Source organism: Anser anser, assembly GCF_964211835.1.
Source record: "Anser anser genome assembly, chromosome: 10".
NCBI classification, from domain to species: Eukaryota; Metazoa; Chordata; class Aves; order Anseriformes; family Anatidae; genus Anser; species Anser anser.
Genome location: NC_139730.1, coordinates 11,820,201 through 11,839,498, shown reverse-complemented (window position 1 = coordinate 11,839,498; position 19,298 = coordinate 11,820,201). Strand labels below are relative to the sequence as shown.

The window sequence follows — 19,298 nt, the reverse complement described above, 5'->3', positions numbered from 1 at the left end:
TCAGCCCCGTGCGGATGGCAATAGGCGCTGACTCGGCTAATTTGTCGCCCCACCGCACTCTGCTCTGTGCCGCCGGTAAAAAGCCAGCTCCGGAGCCAGGATTTGGGAGGGGGATTAGCCCCAGCAGCCATCTGCTGCCGGCCAATAATCATCACACCGAGGAAATCCAATAATTACAAAAATATTGCTCCCACCCCCGCTTTTGCCCTTGCACCCATCTGTGGGTCCCCCACCCATGGGTTCCCACTGCAGTGTCCCCACCAGCACCCCACTGGGGCAGCGGGGCCGGTCAGGGACCTGGCGGTGCCTGATGCCACCGCCGAGGGGCTGCCAGTGGCCCCAGTGCTGGGGTCCCCACGTGAAGGAGCAAACGTTAAAGCCCGTGACCCAGCTCTGTGACAGATGCCGCGGGATTACCCAGCCTAAAACCTTGGGATCGCCCCCCCCCCCTTCTCCCCAGCATTTAATTACTAATTTACTAATTACCCCAAGATGCTGCTGGCGGTCTTGAGACCCGTGCCCTAATCCCAGCAGCCATGGGGAGCACACGGATGTTCTCCAGTCAGGGGATGGCTCAGCTGGGGACATTGGAAGCCCTGCTCCTTCTGGTGGTTGCAGGAGATGGTGGGGATCTGAAGGGGGTGGTGAGGACCCAGGGGACAAGGTGGGGACCAGGAGTGGGTGATGGGGGCCAGAAGGGATCAATGGTGGAGACCAAGAGGAGACGATGAGGACTGGGGGGGAGTGATGAGGACAAGGAGGAGGTGACAGGGACCAAGAGGAGGTGATGGGGACCAGAAGGGGATGATGGGGCCTGGGAGCTGGTGGTAGCGATCAGGAGGGGACAACAAGGCTCAGGCAGGGGTGATGGTGACCAGAAGGGCCTGATGGAGACCACAGAGAGATGGTGAAGCACAGCTGGAGACAGTGGGGACCAGAAGGGGATGGTGGGGACCAGGAGGCGATAACAGAGCCCAAAAGGGCACAGCAAGGATCGGGGGGCAGGTGATGATGACCAGAAAGGCCTGACTGGCTCTGGGAGGGGATGAGGGGATCAGGAGGGGTCAACAGAAACCTGGAGGATTTTATAGTGACCAGAAGATGATGATGGAGCATGGGAAAGGATGGTGGGGACTAGGAGGTGACAACAGGGACCGGGGGGGACAATGGGAACCAGGAGGGGATGACAAAGATCAGGAGGAGGCAGTGAGGTGTAGGAGGGCATGGTGCGGACCACGATGGGATGATGGGGACCAGGAGCTGGTGGTGGGGATCAGGAGGGGACAAAAGCAACCAGAAGAAAACAAGAAGTTCTGGAAGGGGACAAGAGGGATGCGGGACTCTGCCGGCCTGGCGCAGCCCCTGGTGGCACCAGTGGTAGCTGTGATGGGTTAACGCAGACACCGGCACTCAGCCGTGTCGAGGCCAGGCTCCGGTTTCACCCATCATTAGCTCTCCTTTACCGGAGGCTCCTTTTCCCTTTGTGCCCTTGCTGTGACAAATGACGCCGGGTGGCAGCGGGCAGAGGGTGGTGACAGCTCCCAGGTCACCCACGCCGATCCTTGCCAAAGCCTTTGCTGACCCCCAGCTAAAACTTTAATGTGGCTCCAGGGTTGACCCGGCCGTGAAACCAGGCCCCAGGGGCAAGCGTCTCCCTGGGGACATTCTGGTGGCCATAGGCGGGTGGCAGCACCACCCCAGTGGCATTGGGCTCAGGTCCATCATTGAGGGCATCTTGTGACAACTTCACGGTCACCCAGGGAGTTTGCTGAAGAAATGTCCCACTGGGGGGGACGCCCCTGGGAGGGCCCCGTGTCACCAGGATGGGGCGGGTTCGTTGGCAGTGGTGGGGCCGGTCGGGACAGTCTGGGCACATTCCTGGGCACGGGCACTGCCAGCAAGTCGGGGTCCTGCGGCCTGGGGACCGCAGCAGAACCAGGGGACAACGGAGGCGATCCCAAGGTAAGGGTGGCGAGGGGGGCACAGGCGAAGCCACGTCCCCAGTGATGGCACAGTGCCCGAGGCCAGGGCTCAGTGCTCAGTGACGTGGCACCACCGAAGACTTGGGGACACCGCGGTCCCCAAGCTGGGGCTGGCACAGCACCGTGGCCCCCACCATGTCTGTCCTTGCAGATGAACCTCCTGGCACAGGTAGCTGGGGAGCCACCAAGGAGGCCACCGCATCCTGTCCCCATGGTGTCACCCTGGGGTCCTGACACCCTGCACCATCTGCATTGAGTTTGGGGGCAAGGGACCGTGGGTGCATGGGGAGGGTGTTGAGGATGAGGTGGGTGCCACAAGGGATGGGTGCCACCAGGATTTGTGACACCAGGGTAGCTCTGGTCCAACTCTCTCCCCCCAGGTGAGCTCCATGCTGCAGACCCTGCAGAACAAGGTCCCGCCATTCCTCCAGCCCTGGCACTGGCTGCGCTCCTGGGTGCGGCAGGTTCGGGTGGCACTGCTCAGGTTGGGGGGGGGGGGGGGGAGGGGGGGCGGAGTGTGACATCAATGGACACACCTTGGTGACGCTGCCCAAAATTTGTCTGGGTCTGGGGCAGGTTGGGTCCTGAGGTGACCTGGGTGACCTGGTGAGGATACTGGGTGACCATGAGTATTTGTCCTTCCAGGTGAGCAGCTCCAAGCAGGTAAGTGCCAGTGTCCCCCCTGCGTTCCACACCACCCATCCCATCACATAACAGGGCAAAACTGGCTTTTACTCAGCACCCATGGGTGCTCTGGACCTAGTCTACTTGTGCTAGCTGGAGATGACTTCCAAATCCTTTTCCTGGTCCATGGAAACCCAAAACCACTGTGGGATGAGGACAAGCCAGTGGGACAGTGCTCCATCCACAGCACCTGGCTGGAGGTGACACATGGTGGTGTCCCCAGGCAGTGGCAGGAGTGGCGAGCACGGCGGCATTCTTCCTCTGTGAGGGGCTGCTCGGTCAACACTTTGATGTTGTGCCCAACGGGGTGGTGGAGCCTCAGCCTGGGGACCTCTTTCTCTTCCCACTGGCCTCGGGTGGCCCTGGCTGGTGGGGTGCCCATGCCGGTGTCTATTGTGGCAACGGGGAGATCATCCACCTGGAAGGTGAGTGGCAGGGGGAGCATCCCTGCACAAGGGACATGGGGCATAGCATCTCCTCCTTGGTGACCTCAACCTTCCTTGGGAACCCAACCCTCTTGGTGTCCCCAGCCCCCCCTGGGGACCCGAACCCTACCTGGGGGCCCTAATGCCCTTGGTGCCCCCCAAACCTCTTTGATAGCCTCAACCCTGCTTGGGGACCTAACCCTCTTGGTGTCCCCAACCCTCTTTGATAACCCCAACCCTCCTTGTGGACATCAACCCTCCTGGGGACCCAACCCTCCTTGGGCACCTCAACCTTATTTGGAGACCAAACCCTCCTGGTGACCTCAACCCTCTTCAATGACCCTAATCCTCCTTGGGCACCTCAACCCTCTCTGATGACTCCCAACTCTCCTTGGGCACCTCAACCCTTTTTGATGACCCCAAACCTCCTTGGGGACATCAACCCTGTTTGGGGACCCAACCTCCTGGTGACCCCAATGCTTCTTGGTGACCCCAACCTTCCCTGGGGGACATCACCTCCACCCCACAGGCACCTTGGGAACATCCCCAACAGGGATCGTGGCCAAGCACAGTAAGAGCCACCTCCTGCGGACACGGGGCCCTGCCAAGGTGCTGCGGATGAAGCGGGGGCTGGATGTGGCCACCCTGCAGCAGCGGGTCCAGGCAGCCATGGACATGGTGCTGGAGTATGATGCTGTCACTTGCAACTGTGTCCACTTCGCTCTTGCCCTGCTGGGGCTGGGCCAGCTCGCTGGGGACATGGTGGGTGCCATCATCCCAAAGCCTAGGGGACCACAATACCCACCCCGGCTGAGTGTCACTGGAGCTGTCTTCTCTCCTAGATGTCCCCAGAGCTGCAGTGAAGAAAGTGGTGATGCGACCTGGGAAGCACGCAGGGCTGGAGCATCCTTTCTGGGCCACCGGCGGGATGTGGGATAAAGGCTGGAGGGTGTGGGGTATGGGATGTGGGGTGCAGGCCAAGGATGTGAGCTGGGGGATGCAGGGTGCAGGTGGGATGCAGGCTTTGCGGTGTGGGATGCGGGACATTGGATGCAAGGTGTGGGATGTGGGGTGTGGATGTGGGGTGCAGGATTGGCGCAGGGTGTGGATGTGGGTGCTGGCATGTGCCCACAGCTTTTCAATAAAAGGTTGCATGTGAAAGCCCGCACTACTGCAGCATGAGGACACCACAGCAACTTGTCTGTCATGGGGACAAATGCTGGCTTTAAGCCCCTCGGCCACCGCCTGCCCCAGCAGGAGATGCCCAGCACCAGCATTGGCTTTTCCACTTTTGCTTTCCCTTCTGAGGAGCCCAACGCCACCACCCCTTCCTGCCTTCCAAGAAGAGAGTGGCTGCTTCCTGGTGTCCCCTGCAGATAAACTCACCTCTGCCCTTCAGATTGCTGCCTCTTGCCTGGAGGAGAGAGGGTAGAGGAGCCCCGATGGCATGGTTTGTTCCCAGTCCCCCCAGCTCCTTGTGCACTCCCCGCCTCCTCACTCACAGGGCAGCAGAAGAAGCAGAAATGTCCTCAGCTCTGTGTGCACTGCTCTGCAGCAACCGAACTACCAGTGTGTTTCTACCACTATTTTCATCAAAAATCCCAAACACAGCATCATACCAGCCTCTACAAAGAAAATTAACTGTCTCCCAGCCAAAACCATGACAATATCCACCCTTTATTCCATACCACTTACACCATGCTCAGGTCCCACGCTTTCTAAGACATTCTTATTAACCACCACCCTTTGATCAATACACAAAGATAATTGCCATAGTCTATGGACCACCCCTGCCAAATGTCCATAAAATGTCTGTTGAGTTCTTTTAGTCCATGATTAGCTTCTATCTGTTACGGCAGTCACTCGGGACAGGAGGGGCGGTGTGTTGCATGGAGCTATTGGATGCCAAAGCCATCTCAGGTCAGGTCACTGCTGTTCTTGCACTGCTTCTTGTGAGGCCCATCCACCTCAGTCCTATAGTCCTGATACGGGACTTCCTATAACACGCAACTCAGATCATGGGTTACAACAATTTAAAGGCATTTCCATTGCAGTCTCCACCCCTTGCTCTTTTGGACCAGGCCATAGGGTTTAACATTGCAATTAACTCCAACCCTTGTCCCTGCTCCAGCCTGGGATTTTCCTTTGGCCACAGTCCCTTAGGGGTGTACCTGTTCTGGTGTGGCCTTATCCATGAGCCACAGTCCCTTAGAGGTCTACTTGCTGTGTCATGGACTAATCCACGGCTGAAGATGCTTCAAGGTCTACCTGTCCTGGTGTGGACTTTTTCCAGAGTAGATGTCACAGGCACTTCAGGGGATGCATGCTGCCGCGTGGACTCATCCACAGGTGACAGTCCCACTGGCTTGAGCTCAGTCTGGGTCCCAGGATGTCCAGCCAAAACCACAACAGCTGCTCCAGGTCTCTCTGGGCTTTCTTCTGGGGACTTGGTCAGCTCCCACACCCGTGGGAGAGCTCCTGGGCTGCTTCATGCCCATGAAAGGGTTCCCGAGGGAGGAGAAAATGTCCCTGTGGCTTGGGAAGGAGGAATCAGCAGAAAGGAGCAGCTCTGTGCCAAAGGGCATCAGGACAGGGGCAGGATGGATCAGGTGTGCTGAAAACCAGCCCTACAATCAGAGATTGCAAGGGTAAAGTGCAGGTTTGAGCACACAAAGAACCAGGGCAGGACAGCCTGACGCAGGGTAGCTCTTCTTCACTCCCAGTGTGGGCCTGAGGATGTCGTACATTTTTGTGAGTAGAATGATTTGGGATTTCTCACCTTTCCTCCAAGTGCTTCTGCAGGGGATGTGCTGTCCTGGGGCAGGGTACACAGCGAGACCTCCACTGGCAGTGTTTTGGGGCAATGAGGGCCATTTCTGCCCCATGTTGAAGCTGCATATTCCCTTTCTCTCCTAAGCGTTCTTCCTGGAGAGCGAGTGAGGCAACCAAGTTCCTGTTCCAGATGACTGTGCCTTGGTTCACAACAAATTTTGAAGAGGTGCCGCTGGAGAGCAAACTGCAGCCCGGGGACATCCTGCTCTTCTCCATACAGGACAAATATGAAATTTTCCCAAGACTCTTCAGGCATGCTGCTGTCTACTGTGGGGATGAAGAGGTCATCCACTTCCAGAGTGAGCCCATACTCCCCATCTTCCATTCAGGTCATGGCCGTGGCCAGTGAAGGCACATGGTAATGGCCAGCTCTTTCCTTTCCAGACACAGACAATCATGCAAATGGAGGACAAATCAGCAAGGAAGGCTTCCATGCTATGTTAAATAAGAGGGGGGAATGCCAGATTTATAGGAAAAAGGCTGGGGTTGACCTTGATGCTTTCCAGAAAAAAGTCAAGGAGGTGATAAACAGCACAGCCCAGTACAGTCTCATGGAAAACAACTGCATCCACTTCGCACTCTACCTGCTGGACTTGGCAGATTTCTACTCAGAGGCGGTGAGTATGGAGACAGGGCAGTGCATGTGCAGTGGGCCAGACGAGTCCCCAGACAAACGGACATGTTTTTCCTGCAGGTTAAAATCAAGAAGAATGATGGCCATGGCAGTGATGTGAGTGTTTGCATGAGTGTCACTGCTCCCTCCAGGGCTGGGTCTCCAGGGAGGGCTGAGGTCCCCAAGGAGGGCTGGAGTCCACAAGGAGGGATGCGGTTCATAAGGAGGGCTGGGGTCCCTAAGGAGATTTGGGTTCCCCAAGAGGCTCCTGGTCCATAAGAACGTCACAGAATCATAGAATACCCCAGGTTGGAAGTGACCCACAAGGATCATAGAGTCCAACCCCTGGCTCCACATAGGACTATCTAAAAATGAAACTATTTCTGAGAGTTGTCTAAATGCTTCCTGATCTCTGGCAGGCTCCGTGCAGTGACCCTGGCAGATCCTGTTCCATTTTCTGACCACCCTCCTGGTAAAGAACCTTTTCCTGACACCAAGCCTGACCGTCCCGTCCCAGCTCCATGCCGTCCCCTCGGGTCCTGTCGCTGTCCCCAGAGAGCAGAGCTCAGCGCCTGCCCCTCCGCTCCCCTTGTGAGGGAGCTGCAGGCCGCCATGAGGCCTCCCCTCGTCTCCTCTGCTCTGGGCTGAACAAACCAAGGGACCTCAGCCACTACTCATACAGCTTGTCCCCAGACCCTCACCACCTTTGCTGCTCTCCTTTGGGCGCCTTCTAAAGGTTGTAGGTCCCCCTTATATTGTCTGGGTCCCCAGGAGGGCTGGGCCCCCAAGGAGTTGCTGGGGTCTCCAGGGAGGGTTGAGGTCACCAGGCCGCTCGTGTTGCAGGGGAGCAAGCAGATGGTGTGAGGGGGTGGCCAGCGGCCTGTTCCCCAGCACGTCCAGGGCGGCCATGTCCCTTCGTCCCCACGCTTTGCCTTTCCACACATCTGCTTCCTGCAAACCGTGACTTTTTGGGGGTGTTCCTTTCTAGATTTTGCGCTGGATCATTTCAAAGACACCACTCAGCACCCTCTGCGTGGGGAAAGAAACATTAATCAGCTGCTTTATTAATTATTTCCACCTAGTCTGCTTATATTTGCTGCTTCATATCCTGAGTGATTGGGTGAAATAACTGCCCAGCTGAAAGACGTTGTTTCTGTGCTTAAAATATGAAGTAAAAAATGTTAAAATGTGGGAAAAAAATAGAATTTCTGAATTATCTGCAAATAATGATGATATCCTGAATTCTCTGAAAATACTGATTATTTGTTAATAGTAATGAGGCTTATCTCTGAACAGCATTACTTATCTGTAAATAATAAAAATAACAATGGTAGTAATAATTTTAGTAATAATAAATGATGATAATAGTAGATGATGACGATAATAATAGTAAATAATAATAGTAAGCGATAATAATAATAATGATAGTGATGATAATGGTGAAAATCACAGCAATGATAATAATAATATTCTGAATAATAATAAAGATATCCTGACATAATATCCCAAATAATATCCCAAATAATGATATCCCAAATAATGATATTGCAAATAGTAAAAACAAGTGTCCGAAATAACAAGATCCCAAGCGATGCCCACTTTTAAAACGCAGGACTGGGGACCACCCCATTCTGGGGGAGCAAACCCACCTCTCCTATCCTTTTATTATATTTGGGGGGAGGGGGGGAGCCACGTGGGAGCATCCCCCAGAACCACACGGCCCCGCTACGCCGAGCATCCCCCCAGGGTGCCGTGGGTGCCGCAGGTGCCGCGGGTGCTGCGGGTGCTGTGGGTAGGGTGGGTGCCGTGGGTACCCACTCTCCCCGGTGCCTTTAAGCGGTGGCCGTCCCCGCACGACGCTGACATCAGTGCCGGCGTCCGCGGCCTGCGCATCCCAGCCTGCGCCAGCACCGCCATGGCGGCCAGCCCGGCCTACGGCGAGGAGAAGGGGGGCTCCTCCAGCCTGGGGGAGCCTGAGTACGGCCACGACCCCGCCAGCGGCGGCATCTTCGCCTCCGACTACAAGAGGTGGGGATGGGGCGGGGGGGGGACGCAGGGACACCTTGGGGACAATGGCAGCAGGCTGGTGGTGCCCCCCCCGCCTTGGGATGGAGACGCGCCTGGGGATAAGGATGGGGACGCATCACTTTTTGCAAAGGCCACCGGGATGCAGTGGCGGTTTGAGGGGAAAAAGCTGGGTTTTGGACCAGGGGATCGGGGGGGGGGAGGGGGGGGAGATCGGAGATCTGAGATCTGCTGCGGCACGGGGGGGCTGCAGAGTCCCCATGCCCCCCACCCACGCCAAGCCCGCGGTCCCAGCAGCGCGGGGGCGGCGGATGTCACCTGCGGCCAGCAGCTGCTGGGGGGGCACGGGGATGCAGAACAGCGGGGGGGGGGGGGGGGGGGGAGGACAGGGGAGGAGGCAGTGTAAAAGGGGAAAGTGGGGTTCCTTGTGTCCCCCTCCCCAGCCCCTGCAGCATCCCCCACTCTGTCACTCTCCCCCTGCCCCCCCCCCCCCAGCAGTGACCCTCAGCCTGGCAGTGTCCCTTACCCCAAACCCCTGCAGCATCCCCCACACTGTCACCATCTCCCCCCCCTCACGCCCTGGCCGTCCCCCCTGCTGGCACTGTCCCTCATCACTGACCCCCTGGCAATGTCCCCCACTTTGTCACTTTCCCTCCACTCCAGCAGTGTCTCCCACTCTGTCACTCTCCCCAGCTCTGAGCCCCTGGCAATGTCCCCTAGCCTGGCAGTGTCCATGCTGGATCTGTCATTGTCCCCGTGCCCCCCAGGTGCCACCCCATCACCCAGCTGGGACACTCACATCTGTCCCATCCCCTTGGGGATGTCCCCACCTGCAGATGAGCCGCTGGAAGTCCCCGGGGAAGCATGTCCCTGCCATGTCCCCCTAGCTGTGGGGCAGGTGGCACTTGGGACCGCGAGACCCCGTGGTGGCCTTCTTGGGTTGACACCGCAACCCAACCCAGCCCAGCATCAGGTTTCAGGAGGAGGAGCAGGGCCACAGCCCTGCCACTGTCCCTGCTGTCCCCAGTGCCACCCCTGGCTGCAGCGATGCTCTCGCTGCCACCCGTGCAGAAGCTGCTGCGGCCAAAAACAGTGGGAGGTGGTGACGCGGCCGAGGAGGTGACCAGCCCAGTGCTGGCCACTGAGGCCGGGCCACCCACCTGCTACAGCGCCCTGCGCGCCGACGAGCTGCGGCCACTGGCTGTCCCCAAGGACGAGGTGGCCACCAGCACCGGGCAGCCGCTGCGGTAAGACCTCCCCCCAGGGAGCCCCCCCGAGGATGGTGGCAGCGGTGGCTGGGGCTAAGCATCTTTCCAGCAGGCTTTGGGATGTGGCATGCCCCAGAAGGGTGTCACCAAATGCTGGGGCTGGTTTGGTGCAAATCTGTGCTCTTTGGGGAAAATTGCTGTCCCTTGATGATGATGCGGCTGTTGTGGGTGGATGCAGACTTGCAGCGCCCCCCCGCACCCTCCCCTCTGGTTTGGTGGGGACAGATGTGCCTTATAAAAGGAACATAGATGGCAAACAGCCTTATAAGAAATAACAACGGTGACAAAAGTGCTGGATTTGACCATTCCAGGGCACTCTTTGTTAGGGTGCACTGGCACATCTGCACCATCTTGCCCAGGAGGGGACAAGGGATGTCCAGCTGGTGGCCGGGATGGGGACAGAGCTGGTGGCCAGTGCCATGCAAGTCCCTTCGGTTCCTTTTTCATACGGCTGTAACCCAACTCCTGCCCCATCAATATTGCACGGCACTGGAGGGTCAGGTTGCTGGCACGGCGCAGGCATCTCTCCCACGGGATAGGGCCAAAAAAAAGGAATAAAAATGGCTAAAAATGGCCTATGGGACTTTCCACCCTGGTACGGTGCAGGCACGATGACCTCAAGGAGATGCTGGATAGCAACAAGGACTCACTCAAGCTGGAGGCCATGAAGAGGATCGTGGCGGTGAGCTGCTGCATGCCATGCCGTGCTGTGCCGTGCCATGCTGTGCCAGCCACCCCATGTCACACTGCTCCTTCATTCCCTAGATGATCGCCCGGGGGAAAAATGCCTCTGACCTCTTCCCAGCCGTGGTGAAGAACGTCGCCTGCAAGAACATTGAGGTGAGGTTGCACCCATGGGTGTCCCTGGGGCTTGGGATGCTCCCTGTTTGGGAGGGTTTTGCGGGTGTTTGGGGGTCCCTGCCACCTTGGCCAACTCCACCCCGCAGGTGAAGAAGTTGGTGTACGTGTACCTGGTGCGCTACGCGGAGGAGCAGCAGGATCTGGCCCTGCTCTCCATCTCCACCTTCCAGCGAGGACTCAAGGTGGGCATGCTGGATGCTTTTGGGGGCAAAAGGGGAGGCTGCGAGGCTGTCCCAGCTCGCTTCAGCAATGCCTATGTCCCTGCAGGACCCCAACCAGCTGATCCGTGCCAGCGCGCTGCGTGTCCTCTCCAGCATCCGTGTACCCATCATCGTACCCATCATGATGCTGGCCATCAAGGAGGCTGCATCAGACATGTCCCCATACGTGCGTAAGACGGCTGCCCATGCCATCCCCAAGCTCTACAGGTAACGGGGGGATGCGAGACGGCTGCTGAGAACAGGGAAAACTCATGGAAGGCTTTGTGCGTCTTTCTGTTGCTAAATTTTGGGAATGCAGACCCTGGTGGGGGGGTCCCAGCTGCTTCGTGCCAGCAGGGGTGGAGGAGTTGAGGGTCTGGATGTGTTCCCACCCACACCAATCTCACTCTTCCCTCACAGCCTCGACTCGGACCAGAAGGACCAGCTCATCGAAGTCATTGAGAAGCTGCTGGCGGACAAGACCACGGTGAGCAGGGCGCCATGTCTTCCGTCCCCCAAAATGTGGGGGTGACAATGTCCCCACCAAGCCATCCCTCATGGGGATGTCACCATCCCCACCAAACCAGCATCCCTGTGGAGATGCCACCAACCCAGTGAGCAACCCTGAGCTTTCCCTCCGCAGCTGGTGGCCGGCAGCGTGGTGATGGCATTTGAGGAGGTCTGCCCAGAGCGCATCGACCTCATCCACAAGAACTACCGCAAGCTCTGCAACCTGCTCATCGATGTGGAGGAGTGGGGCCAAGTGGTGATCATCAACATGCTGACCCGCTACGCGCGCACCCAGTTCCTCAGCCCCAACCAGAACGTGAGTTTGGGAGCCTCAGGGTGTCCTGGACGCCTTAGGGTGCCCCCGGCCACCTTGGTACCAAGGATGCTCTGGTGTCACGGTGCATCCTGCTGCTCTGCCACTGTGGTTGGGGTGGGGTGGTGGGGTGAAGGTGAGTGCTGCTGGCAGGAATCCCTGCTGGAGGAGAGTGCCGAGAAGGCTTTCTATGGCTCTGAGGAAGAGGACACCAAGGATGCCAAGGCGGAGGCAGCCTCGTTGGCCAAGCGCAAGCCCTATGTCATGGACCCTGACCATCGCCTGCTCCTGCGCAACACCAAGCCCCTGCTGCAGAGCCGCAATGCCGCGGTGAGCCCCGCCCTGTCCCCAAGGCCACCAGTAGTGTCCAACCTGGGCTCATGATGTCCCCACCAGCCAAGAAGCCACCAGGGTGTTGGGGAAGTCTTGAGGGAACCTCCAGTGGTAGATTTCCCAAGGGCTGGGTTTCCTTTGGCTGTTGCTGGGTGGGACACTGGGGGACACAGCTGTCCCCTGGGATGTCCCCATGTCCACATGCGTGACATGCAGGTGTCTCCCCGCAGGTGGTGATGGCTGTGGCACAGCTTTACTTCCACCTGGCACCCAAGGCAGAGGTTGGTGTCATCGCCAAGGCACTGGTGCGGCTCCTGCGGAGTCACAGGTCTGTGGCACCTGGGTTTTGGTGGTCTCCCACCCCACAGAACATGGCCAGTGGGACCCATGGGAGCCCCAAGACCCTGGGGGAGACTCCCAAACATCCCAACCCAGATAAAGGGTGGGAGCATCACGGTGGCATCACCCTGGTGGTGGGTCCTGCTCTGTCTTCATGGGGACATGCTGGGAGGGACGTGTGGCTTGCCCCACTGATGGCAGTCCCCTCTGTGTCTCCACAGCGAGGTCCAGTATGTTGTGCTGCAGAATGTGGCCACCATGTCCATTAAAAGGCGGGTGAGTCTTGGCCCTGGTACAGGAGGAGTCAGCCCCGTTAACTCTGGAGTGAAATGAGGGCTGGCTGGCAGCTGATTGCCAGGGCCACCTGCCCACGGGTGGCCTTAGCATGTTGGGAACATCAGTGTCACTAATACTGCTGGCTCTCTGCACAGGGGATGTTTGAGCCCTATCTGAAGAGTTTCTACATCCGTTCCACAGACCCCACACAGATCAAGATCCTCAAGGTGAGTTGGAAACACCTGGCATGACCCATCACAGGTGGCTTTGGGCTCCATGGAGCTCTTCCCCATGGAGCAGCCATCTTCCATGTTCTGGGGACAGGAGGACACTGTGAATCTGGTGTCCTCGGGACATGTCTCAAGCTGACAGTCTTTCTCTCCTTCCTGCAGCTGGAGGTCCTCACCAACCTGGCCAACGAGACCAACATCTCCACCATCCTGCGTGAGTTTCAGGTATGCTGAGACCCCAGGCAGTCTGAGGGTCCAACTCTGTCATGGCTACGGATGCCAAAATACTTCCTTGGGGGGGACGGGGGAGATGGAGGAGAATCCCACTGGAAGGAAAGGACTGATGTGCTAACTCCATGAATGGCTCCAAAAGCCCTGATGTGTGGCCACCACATGCGGGGGATACCCAGTGCTGGCACACAGGTGACATGCTGTGCCTGCACAGACCTACATCCGCAGCATGGACAAGGACTTCGTGGCAGCCACCATCCAAGCCATCGGGCGCTGTGCCACCAACATCGGGAAAGTGCGGGACACCTGCCTCAACGGCCTCGTCCAGCTCCTCTCCAACCGGGATGGTGAGCACTCATGGCAGGGGTGAAATGGGGGCTCCATCTCCCTCAGGGAGGACTCCGCTGAGGCCGGGTCTCTGCTCACAGAGCTGGTGGTGGCTGAATCCGTGGTGGTCATCAAGAAGCTGCTGCAGATGCAGCCGGCTCAGCACAGCGAGATCATCAAGCACATGGCCAAGCTCACCGACAACATCCAGGTGGGTTGGGGCATTGCGTGGCACCCAGGACCAGAGGGGGTGACAGCGACGCCACACTCCCGAGGGTGTTTTGCAGGTGCCGATGGCACGGGCCAGCATCCTGTGGCTGATTGGCGAGTATTGTGAGCACGTGCCCAAGATAGCACCCGATGTGCTGCGCAAGATGGCCAAGTCCTTCACCAACGAGGAGGACATCGTCAAGCTACAGGTCATCAACCTGGCGGCCAAGCTCTACCTGACCAACTCCAAGCAGGTACCTGGGGACATGTTCCTGGGGACACAGTCCCATGGCCTGCCTCAGTTTCCCCAGTGGGAGGAAGAGGCTGGCCCTGAGCATGCCCCTTGATGCAGAGCAAGCTGCTGACCCAATACGTGCTCAACCTGGCCAAGTACGACCAGAATTATGACATCCGCGACCGGGCTCGCTTCATCCGCCAGCTCATTGTGCCCACCGAGAAGAGCGGGGCCCTCAACAAGTATGCCAAGAAGCTCTTCCTGGCCCAAAAACCTGCTCCCATCCTGGAGTCCTCCTTCAAAGGTACCCACCCTGCTTGCAGGGCATGGGGACACAGGGAGAGATGTCACCCTGGTGCTGCACAGCTGGCCCTGAGCTGCCGCCACCTCTCGTCCTGCCATAGATCGGGACCATTTCCAGCTGGGCTCCCTGTCCCACCTGCTCAACACCAAGGCTGTTGGGTACCAGGAGCTGCCGGACTGGCCAGATGAAGCCCCTGACCCCTCCGTGAGGAATGTGGAGGTGCGTGGGGCAACCTGGGCTGCATGAGGGACTACGGTGGGGTGGTCACACTGGGGCCCTGGGAGAGCCCCAGAAGGGGCCCAGGTGCTGCTCAGCTGCCCCATGTCCCCTCTCTGGTGAGCACGCAACTGCCTGGGGGCAGGAGCAGGGTGAAGGCGGTGGTTTAGGACCCCACCCATGGGTGACAACCCTGACAAGCCCTGTGCCAGCAGGTTCCCGAGTGGACCAAGTGCACCAGCCGGGAGAAGAGGAAGGAGAAGGTGGAGAAACCTTTCTACTCTGACTCAGAGGGCGAGTCAGGGCCCACCGAATCTGCAGACAGTGGTGAGGACCTGGTGATGCCACCATGGTGGGACACCAGGCAGGGGACACCATGATGAGAACATCCCATCGTGGTGGGGATGGGGGACATGGAGGGATCTGGCAGGGGGAAGCAGGGATGTGCGGGGAGATGTGGGGATGCTGTAAGGCACCACGGGCAGCTGTGGGGACATGGGACACAGTGGAGGGATGTGGTGGGACACAGCGAAGAATGGTGGAGACATGGGGGGACGCAGCAGCACGGCTGAGTTGTGTTCCCTGCAGAGCCTGAGTCCGTCAGCGAGGAGAGCGGCAGCAGCAGCAGCTCCGGCAGCTCCAGCTCCAGCAGCGAGGAGGAGGATGAGGAGGATGAGGAGGAAGGCAGCGGGGAGTCAGAGGACAAGGAGGAGGAGGAGGAGAAGAGGAAGAAGAGGAAGGAGAAGGGAGGCCCCCGGAAGGCCTCCTCCCCGGGGAGTGCGGGCAGGTACCCCAAGGAGGCTGTGGCCCCCCCGGCTGAGCTGTTGTGGTGGCCTCCCCTAAAGCTTCCTCTCCCTGCAGCCCCAGCGAGGAGGAGGAGGAGACTGAGGGGAAGAAGGTCAAGAAGGCAGCAGGACCTCAGGGGAGGAAGGGCCATGCAGAGACCTCGTCAGAGGAGGCCAGCGCCTCCGAGAGCAGCTCTTCAGGGTCAGAATCTGGCACTGAGGCACCGGCCATGGTGGAGGCTAAGCGGAGGAAGGCGGTGAGGACCGGGCTGGGAGGGAGGCCAGGGGGACCCCAGCCCCCCTGCTCACCCCTCCCCATTTCTCTGCCTCTTTGTAGCCCCCCAGCAGCAGGGCCGGCCCCAAGGAGATCTCGCTGCTTGACCTGGATGACTGTGAGTGGCCGCAGGGGACATGGGATGGTCACGGTGTTGGCTTTGGGGAAACTGAGGCACAGACACCTGGGGTGGGGAGGTACAAGGCTGTGTGGAGTCTTTGGGTGAGCAGGAACGTGAGGACTTGGGGGTTGGATGGCCCCTGTCCCATGAGGATGGCTGTGGAGCAGATGGCTGAGCCACCACGGCTGTCCCCATCGGATTGTCCCCACGTGCCTGTCCTTGTGGGTGGTATCTGAGGGGCTTCCCCCCTGCAACTGTGCCACTAGGGCTGTCTCCACATGGCTGTCCCCATGCAGCTGTACCCATGGGGTTACACCGCTGAGGCTGTCCCCATGTGGTGTCCCCATGGGGCTGTCCCCAACGGGCTATAGCACTGAGGCTGTCCCCACGTGGTGTCCCCATGGGGCTATGCTACTGAGGCTGTCCCCATGTGGTGTCCCCATGCGGCTGTCCCCAGAGGGCTATAGCACCGAGGCTGTCCCCATGTGGTGTCCCCACGGGGTTGTGGCTCATCGGAGCTTTGTTAAATCTTTCCTCTCCCTGCAGTCACTCCCCCACCTCCCCAGCCTGTCCCCTCCACCAGCATCGTCTCCACCAGCCTGGTGACCGACCTGGAGGGCCTCACGCTCACCGACACCTCCCTGGCACCCACCGTAAGTGTCCCTCACATCCCCTTGCGGGTCCCCAACACCCAACGGGTGCCATGGGGTGGGCTCAGTGGCCCACATCGTCCCTCGGTCCCTGGCAGCTGATGAGCCCGGCGTTCGGTGCGGTGAGGACCTACGAGCTGCTGCACCGCATGGCGGGCGAGGGGCTCTCAGTTGAGTACTGCTTCAGCCGCCGGCCCTTCCCGGGGGACCCCCACATGGTGGCCGTCCAGATCCACATCTCCAACAACACCGACGCCGAGGTGAAGAGCCTGCGGGTCAGCGAGCCCAAGCCGCTCTCGGGCATGCGGATCCAGGAGTTCCCTGAGATCGGTACGACACGGCATGGCACAGCACTGGTGCTCGGGAGGGACGGGGGGGACAGCCCGCGGAGGGGAGGTGGGACACGGTGACAGCCGTGTGCTTTCAGAGTGCCTGGCGCCTGGGGACACGACCAGCGTGGTGATGGGCATCGACTTCTGCGACTCCACTCAGGCGGCCAACTTCCAGCTGTGGTGAGTGCCCAGCGCCAGGCGGGAGGGGACAGGGTGGGTGTCCCAGGGGATGGGGACAGTGGGATGGGCACTGACATCTCTCCAAGGGACATGGAACTGCAGGGGACAAAGACAGCAGGATGAGGCATTGGGGGACAGAAGGATAGGGCGTGGGGTCCTCCAGGGCACTGGGGAGAGCTGGGTGGGCACTGGGGGGCAAGGGACAGCAGCACAGGGTATGAGGAGCTCCAGGGGACAGTGAGACAAGTACAGGGTTTCTCCAGGGGATGGGGACACCAGGATGCGCCCCAGGGTCTTTCCAGGGCAGAGGGGACACGGGGATGGACATGGGGTGCTCTAGGGGACAGTGAGACAGGCACCAGGGGACAAGGAGGTGGCAGCAGTCCCAGGTCCAGCCTGATGGGTTCCCTATTCCTGAGCCATTTTGTGCCTCAGTTTCCCTCCAGCTGTCCCTCTGCCTGAGGCAGGGGGAGGGGGAGGTCCTCACGTGCATCCCCATTCACCTGCCTGTGTCCCCAGCACCCACACGCGTCACTTCTACGTCTCCATCCAGCCGCCAGTGGGGGAGCTGATGGCCCCCGTCTTCATGAGCGAGAACGAGTTCAGGAAGGAGCAGGGTGAGTGGGGGCCGGGGCCAGGGTGGGGGGCCACCCACTGTCCCCACGGTGGCACTCACTGCATGCTTTGTCCCCCTGCCACCCGTGCCGTGGCACAGAGCACCTCACGCGGCAGGGCAAGGGTAAGTGGCAGCTCGGCTGGCCCTAGAGTAGCTCCCCTTGTTCCCTTCCGGGCACCGGGGTGCCCCAACGGGGTGTGGGGGCGGTGGGACACCCCCATGTCCCGTCCTGCCCCACAGTGCCACGGGGCTGCACGGGGTCCCCAAACCTCTGCCCAGCACAGGAACCTCATGTCACCCTGTGGCAAGTGACGGGGACACCCTGGCCTTCCGTCACCACGCTCCCAGAGCAGACGGGGTCTGTGGTGAGCTGGAGATGCTGGGTTGTGCTCAGTGCCCTGTGGTACCTGGCTCCATCGCCCCGCAGTGCTGCTGCCTGCAGGAGCCCGTCTCTAGGGACGTGGCTGCAGGCTGCTGCCACCGGGCATGGTGACAGGGACAAGCCCGGAAAGGGTCACGGAGGAAAGGTTTTTCCTAAATCCATCTCTGCCAAGCTGGAGAGGAGCAAGCAGGACAGCATGTTGGGACTTCATGGGAACCTGGATGTGAGGCCATGCGCAAACCATAGGAACAAGGTGGCCTGGGACAGAGCTCAGCCTGGGGCAGGACAGGAGGGGACAGGAGCCAGGGCTTGATTTGGGGACAGCAAAATGGGAGCTGGTGGGGATACGACTGCTGTCAGTGGTGGGCGCAGGGTTGGGTGCATGGCCAGAGACAGGCAGGGGCTCTGCTGCCTGCTCCAGGGAAGCTCACGGGCATGAGCGAGATCACAGAGAAGCTGACGTTGCCTGAGAAATGCCGGAGTGACCACGCCATCGTCCAGCAAGTGACCTCGGCTGCCAACGTGGGACGTGTGCCCTGCGGAGCTGACAATGAATACAGGTAACCAGACACCCCAGGGGACCTCAGCTCCCTGGGGACTGTGCCATGCCAGTGACCCACTGCAAGGTCCAGCCTGGGGACTGGGCAGGCACTGTCACCCCTGCAGTCCTACCCAAATCAAATCAGCTCAGTTATGGGGATGCTCAGAGCTTCCATAAGGACAAGGAGCGTGCAGGAACCTGCACCCAGACCCACTGCGACAGTGGCTGTTGGTGGCAGACACCTCCCCAGCCCCCACTGGAGCATCCCAGGGGCTGGGGACAGGGGACAGGAGGGTGACAGAGGAGCACAGCTCACCCTGATGCCCTGCATTTGCTGGCGGGCAGGTTTGCGGCCAAGACGGTGACCAGTGGCAGCCTGGTGCTCGTCACCCTGGAGCGGCGAGAGGGAGCCGCAGCCCAGCTGACCGTCAACAGCGAGAAGATGGTGATCGGCACCATGCTGGTGAAGGACATCGTCCAGGCCCTGGCGCAGTGACAGCCAGGCCCTGCCACACACCCCCATCCCCTCTGCCCCACACCACTCCCCAAAACCCTCCTGTCCCTGTTCCGGGGTTATTCCCCACCCCAGTACTCATGGCGGCACAAGTGGGACAGGAGGCAGTGATACCCAGGCTGGCTTTGCCTCTGGGAAGAAGGAGCAGGATAGGACAATGTCCTGCTCGGTGAGGACACGGTGGCTCTAGTCCCTCACCTCTTGCCACAGTCACCCAGTGTAACCTTATTTATTATGGCCAATAAAGCTCTCCTCAAACCCGCACCCTTCTCTGTGTGTATAGTGGCAGGGCCAGTCCCCAAATGTCCCCCGCCGGGCTCTGCTGCAGGGACATCAGGGACACCTGCACTTGCTTGGCAGAGGGCAGGAGGCTTGGCCCTGACCTGAGGAGACCTGGGAGGCTTCCAGGCGTCTGTTCAAAGCAGAATCGCTGGTGTTTTGACTGCAGAAATGCCTGCTACGTGAGGGCTGTGTCTGTTCTGCCATGCC

General features: G+C 59.6%; 2 protein-coding genes across 9 annotated transcripts; both read left to right on the top strand.

Annotated features, from left to right (window-relative positions):
• The first annotated feature begins 1,684 nt into the window (after positions 1–1,684).
• Positions 1,685–6,146, top strand: LOC310904635 (uncharacterized protein). 7 transcript variants are annotated; one of them, XR_014588486.1, is made up of 8 exons: positions 1,685–1,962; positions 2,134–2,151; positions 2,363–2,446; positions 2,628–2,645; positions 2,890–3,091; positions 3,621–3,853; positions 3,934–4,047; positions 6,009–6,146. XR_014588486.1 is itself a non-coding variant. In XM_083849681.1 (7 exons), exons 1-7 carry the CDS (start codon positions 1,777–1,779, stop codon positions 3,952–3,954), a joined length of 762 nt encoding a protein of 253 aa, XP_083705807.1. In that variant the 5' UTR covers positions 1,685–1,776; the 3' UTR covers positions 3,955–6,002. The 7 variants fall into 7 exon arrangements, 5 of the variants coding, with proteins under 5 accessions (XP_083705807.1, XP_083705809.1, XP_083705808.1 ...); XR_014588487.1 differs by having other exon boundaries at positions 3,934–4,541; positions 6,009–6,135; XM_083849681.1 differs by lacking the exon at positions 6,009–6,146 and having other exon boundaries at positions 3,934–6,002.
• Positions 6,147–8,122: 1,976 nt separating this feature from the next.
• On the top strand, positions 8,123–19,070 carry AP3B2 (adaptor related protein complex 3 subunit beta 2). 2 transcript variants are annotated; one of them, XM_083849676.1, is made up of 28 exons: positions 8,123–8,564; positions 10,436–10,511; positions 10,595–10,669; positions 10,777–10,872; positions 10,958–11,118; positions 11,311–11,377; positions 11,534–11,716; positions 11,867–12,043; positions 12,277–12,374; positions 12,607–12,661; positions 12,817–12,888; positions 13,054–13,116; positions 13,337–13,469; positions 13,551–13,660; positions 13,737–13,913; positions 14,012–14,198; positions 14,299–14,417; positions 14,630–14,741; positions 15,003–15,201; positions 15,276–15,456; positions 15,537–15,591; positions 16,141–16,247; positions 16,343–16,574; positions 16,672–16,756; positions 17,276–17,373; positions 17,472–17,495; positions 18,176–18,314; positions 18,641–19,070. In XM_083849676.1, the coding sequence occupies exons 1-28, from the start codon at positions 8,128–8,130 to the stop codon at positions 18,789–18,791; spliced, it is 3,669 nt and encodes a 1,222-aa protein (XP_083705802.1). In that variant the 5' UTR covers positions 8,123–8,127; the 3' UTR covers positions 18,792–19,070. The 2 variants fall into 2 exon arrangements, with proteins under 2 accessions (XP_083705802.1, XP_083705803.1); XM_083849677.1 differs by lacking the exon at positions 17,472–17,495 and having other exon boundaries at positions 8,127–8,564.
• The last annotated feature ends 228 nt before the right edge of the window (positions 19,071–19,298 follow it).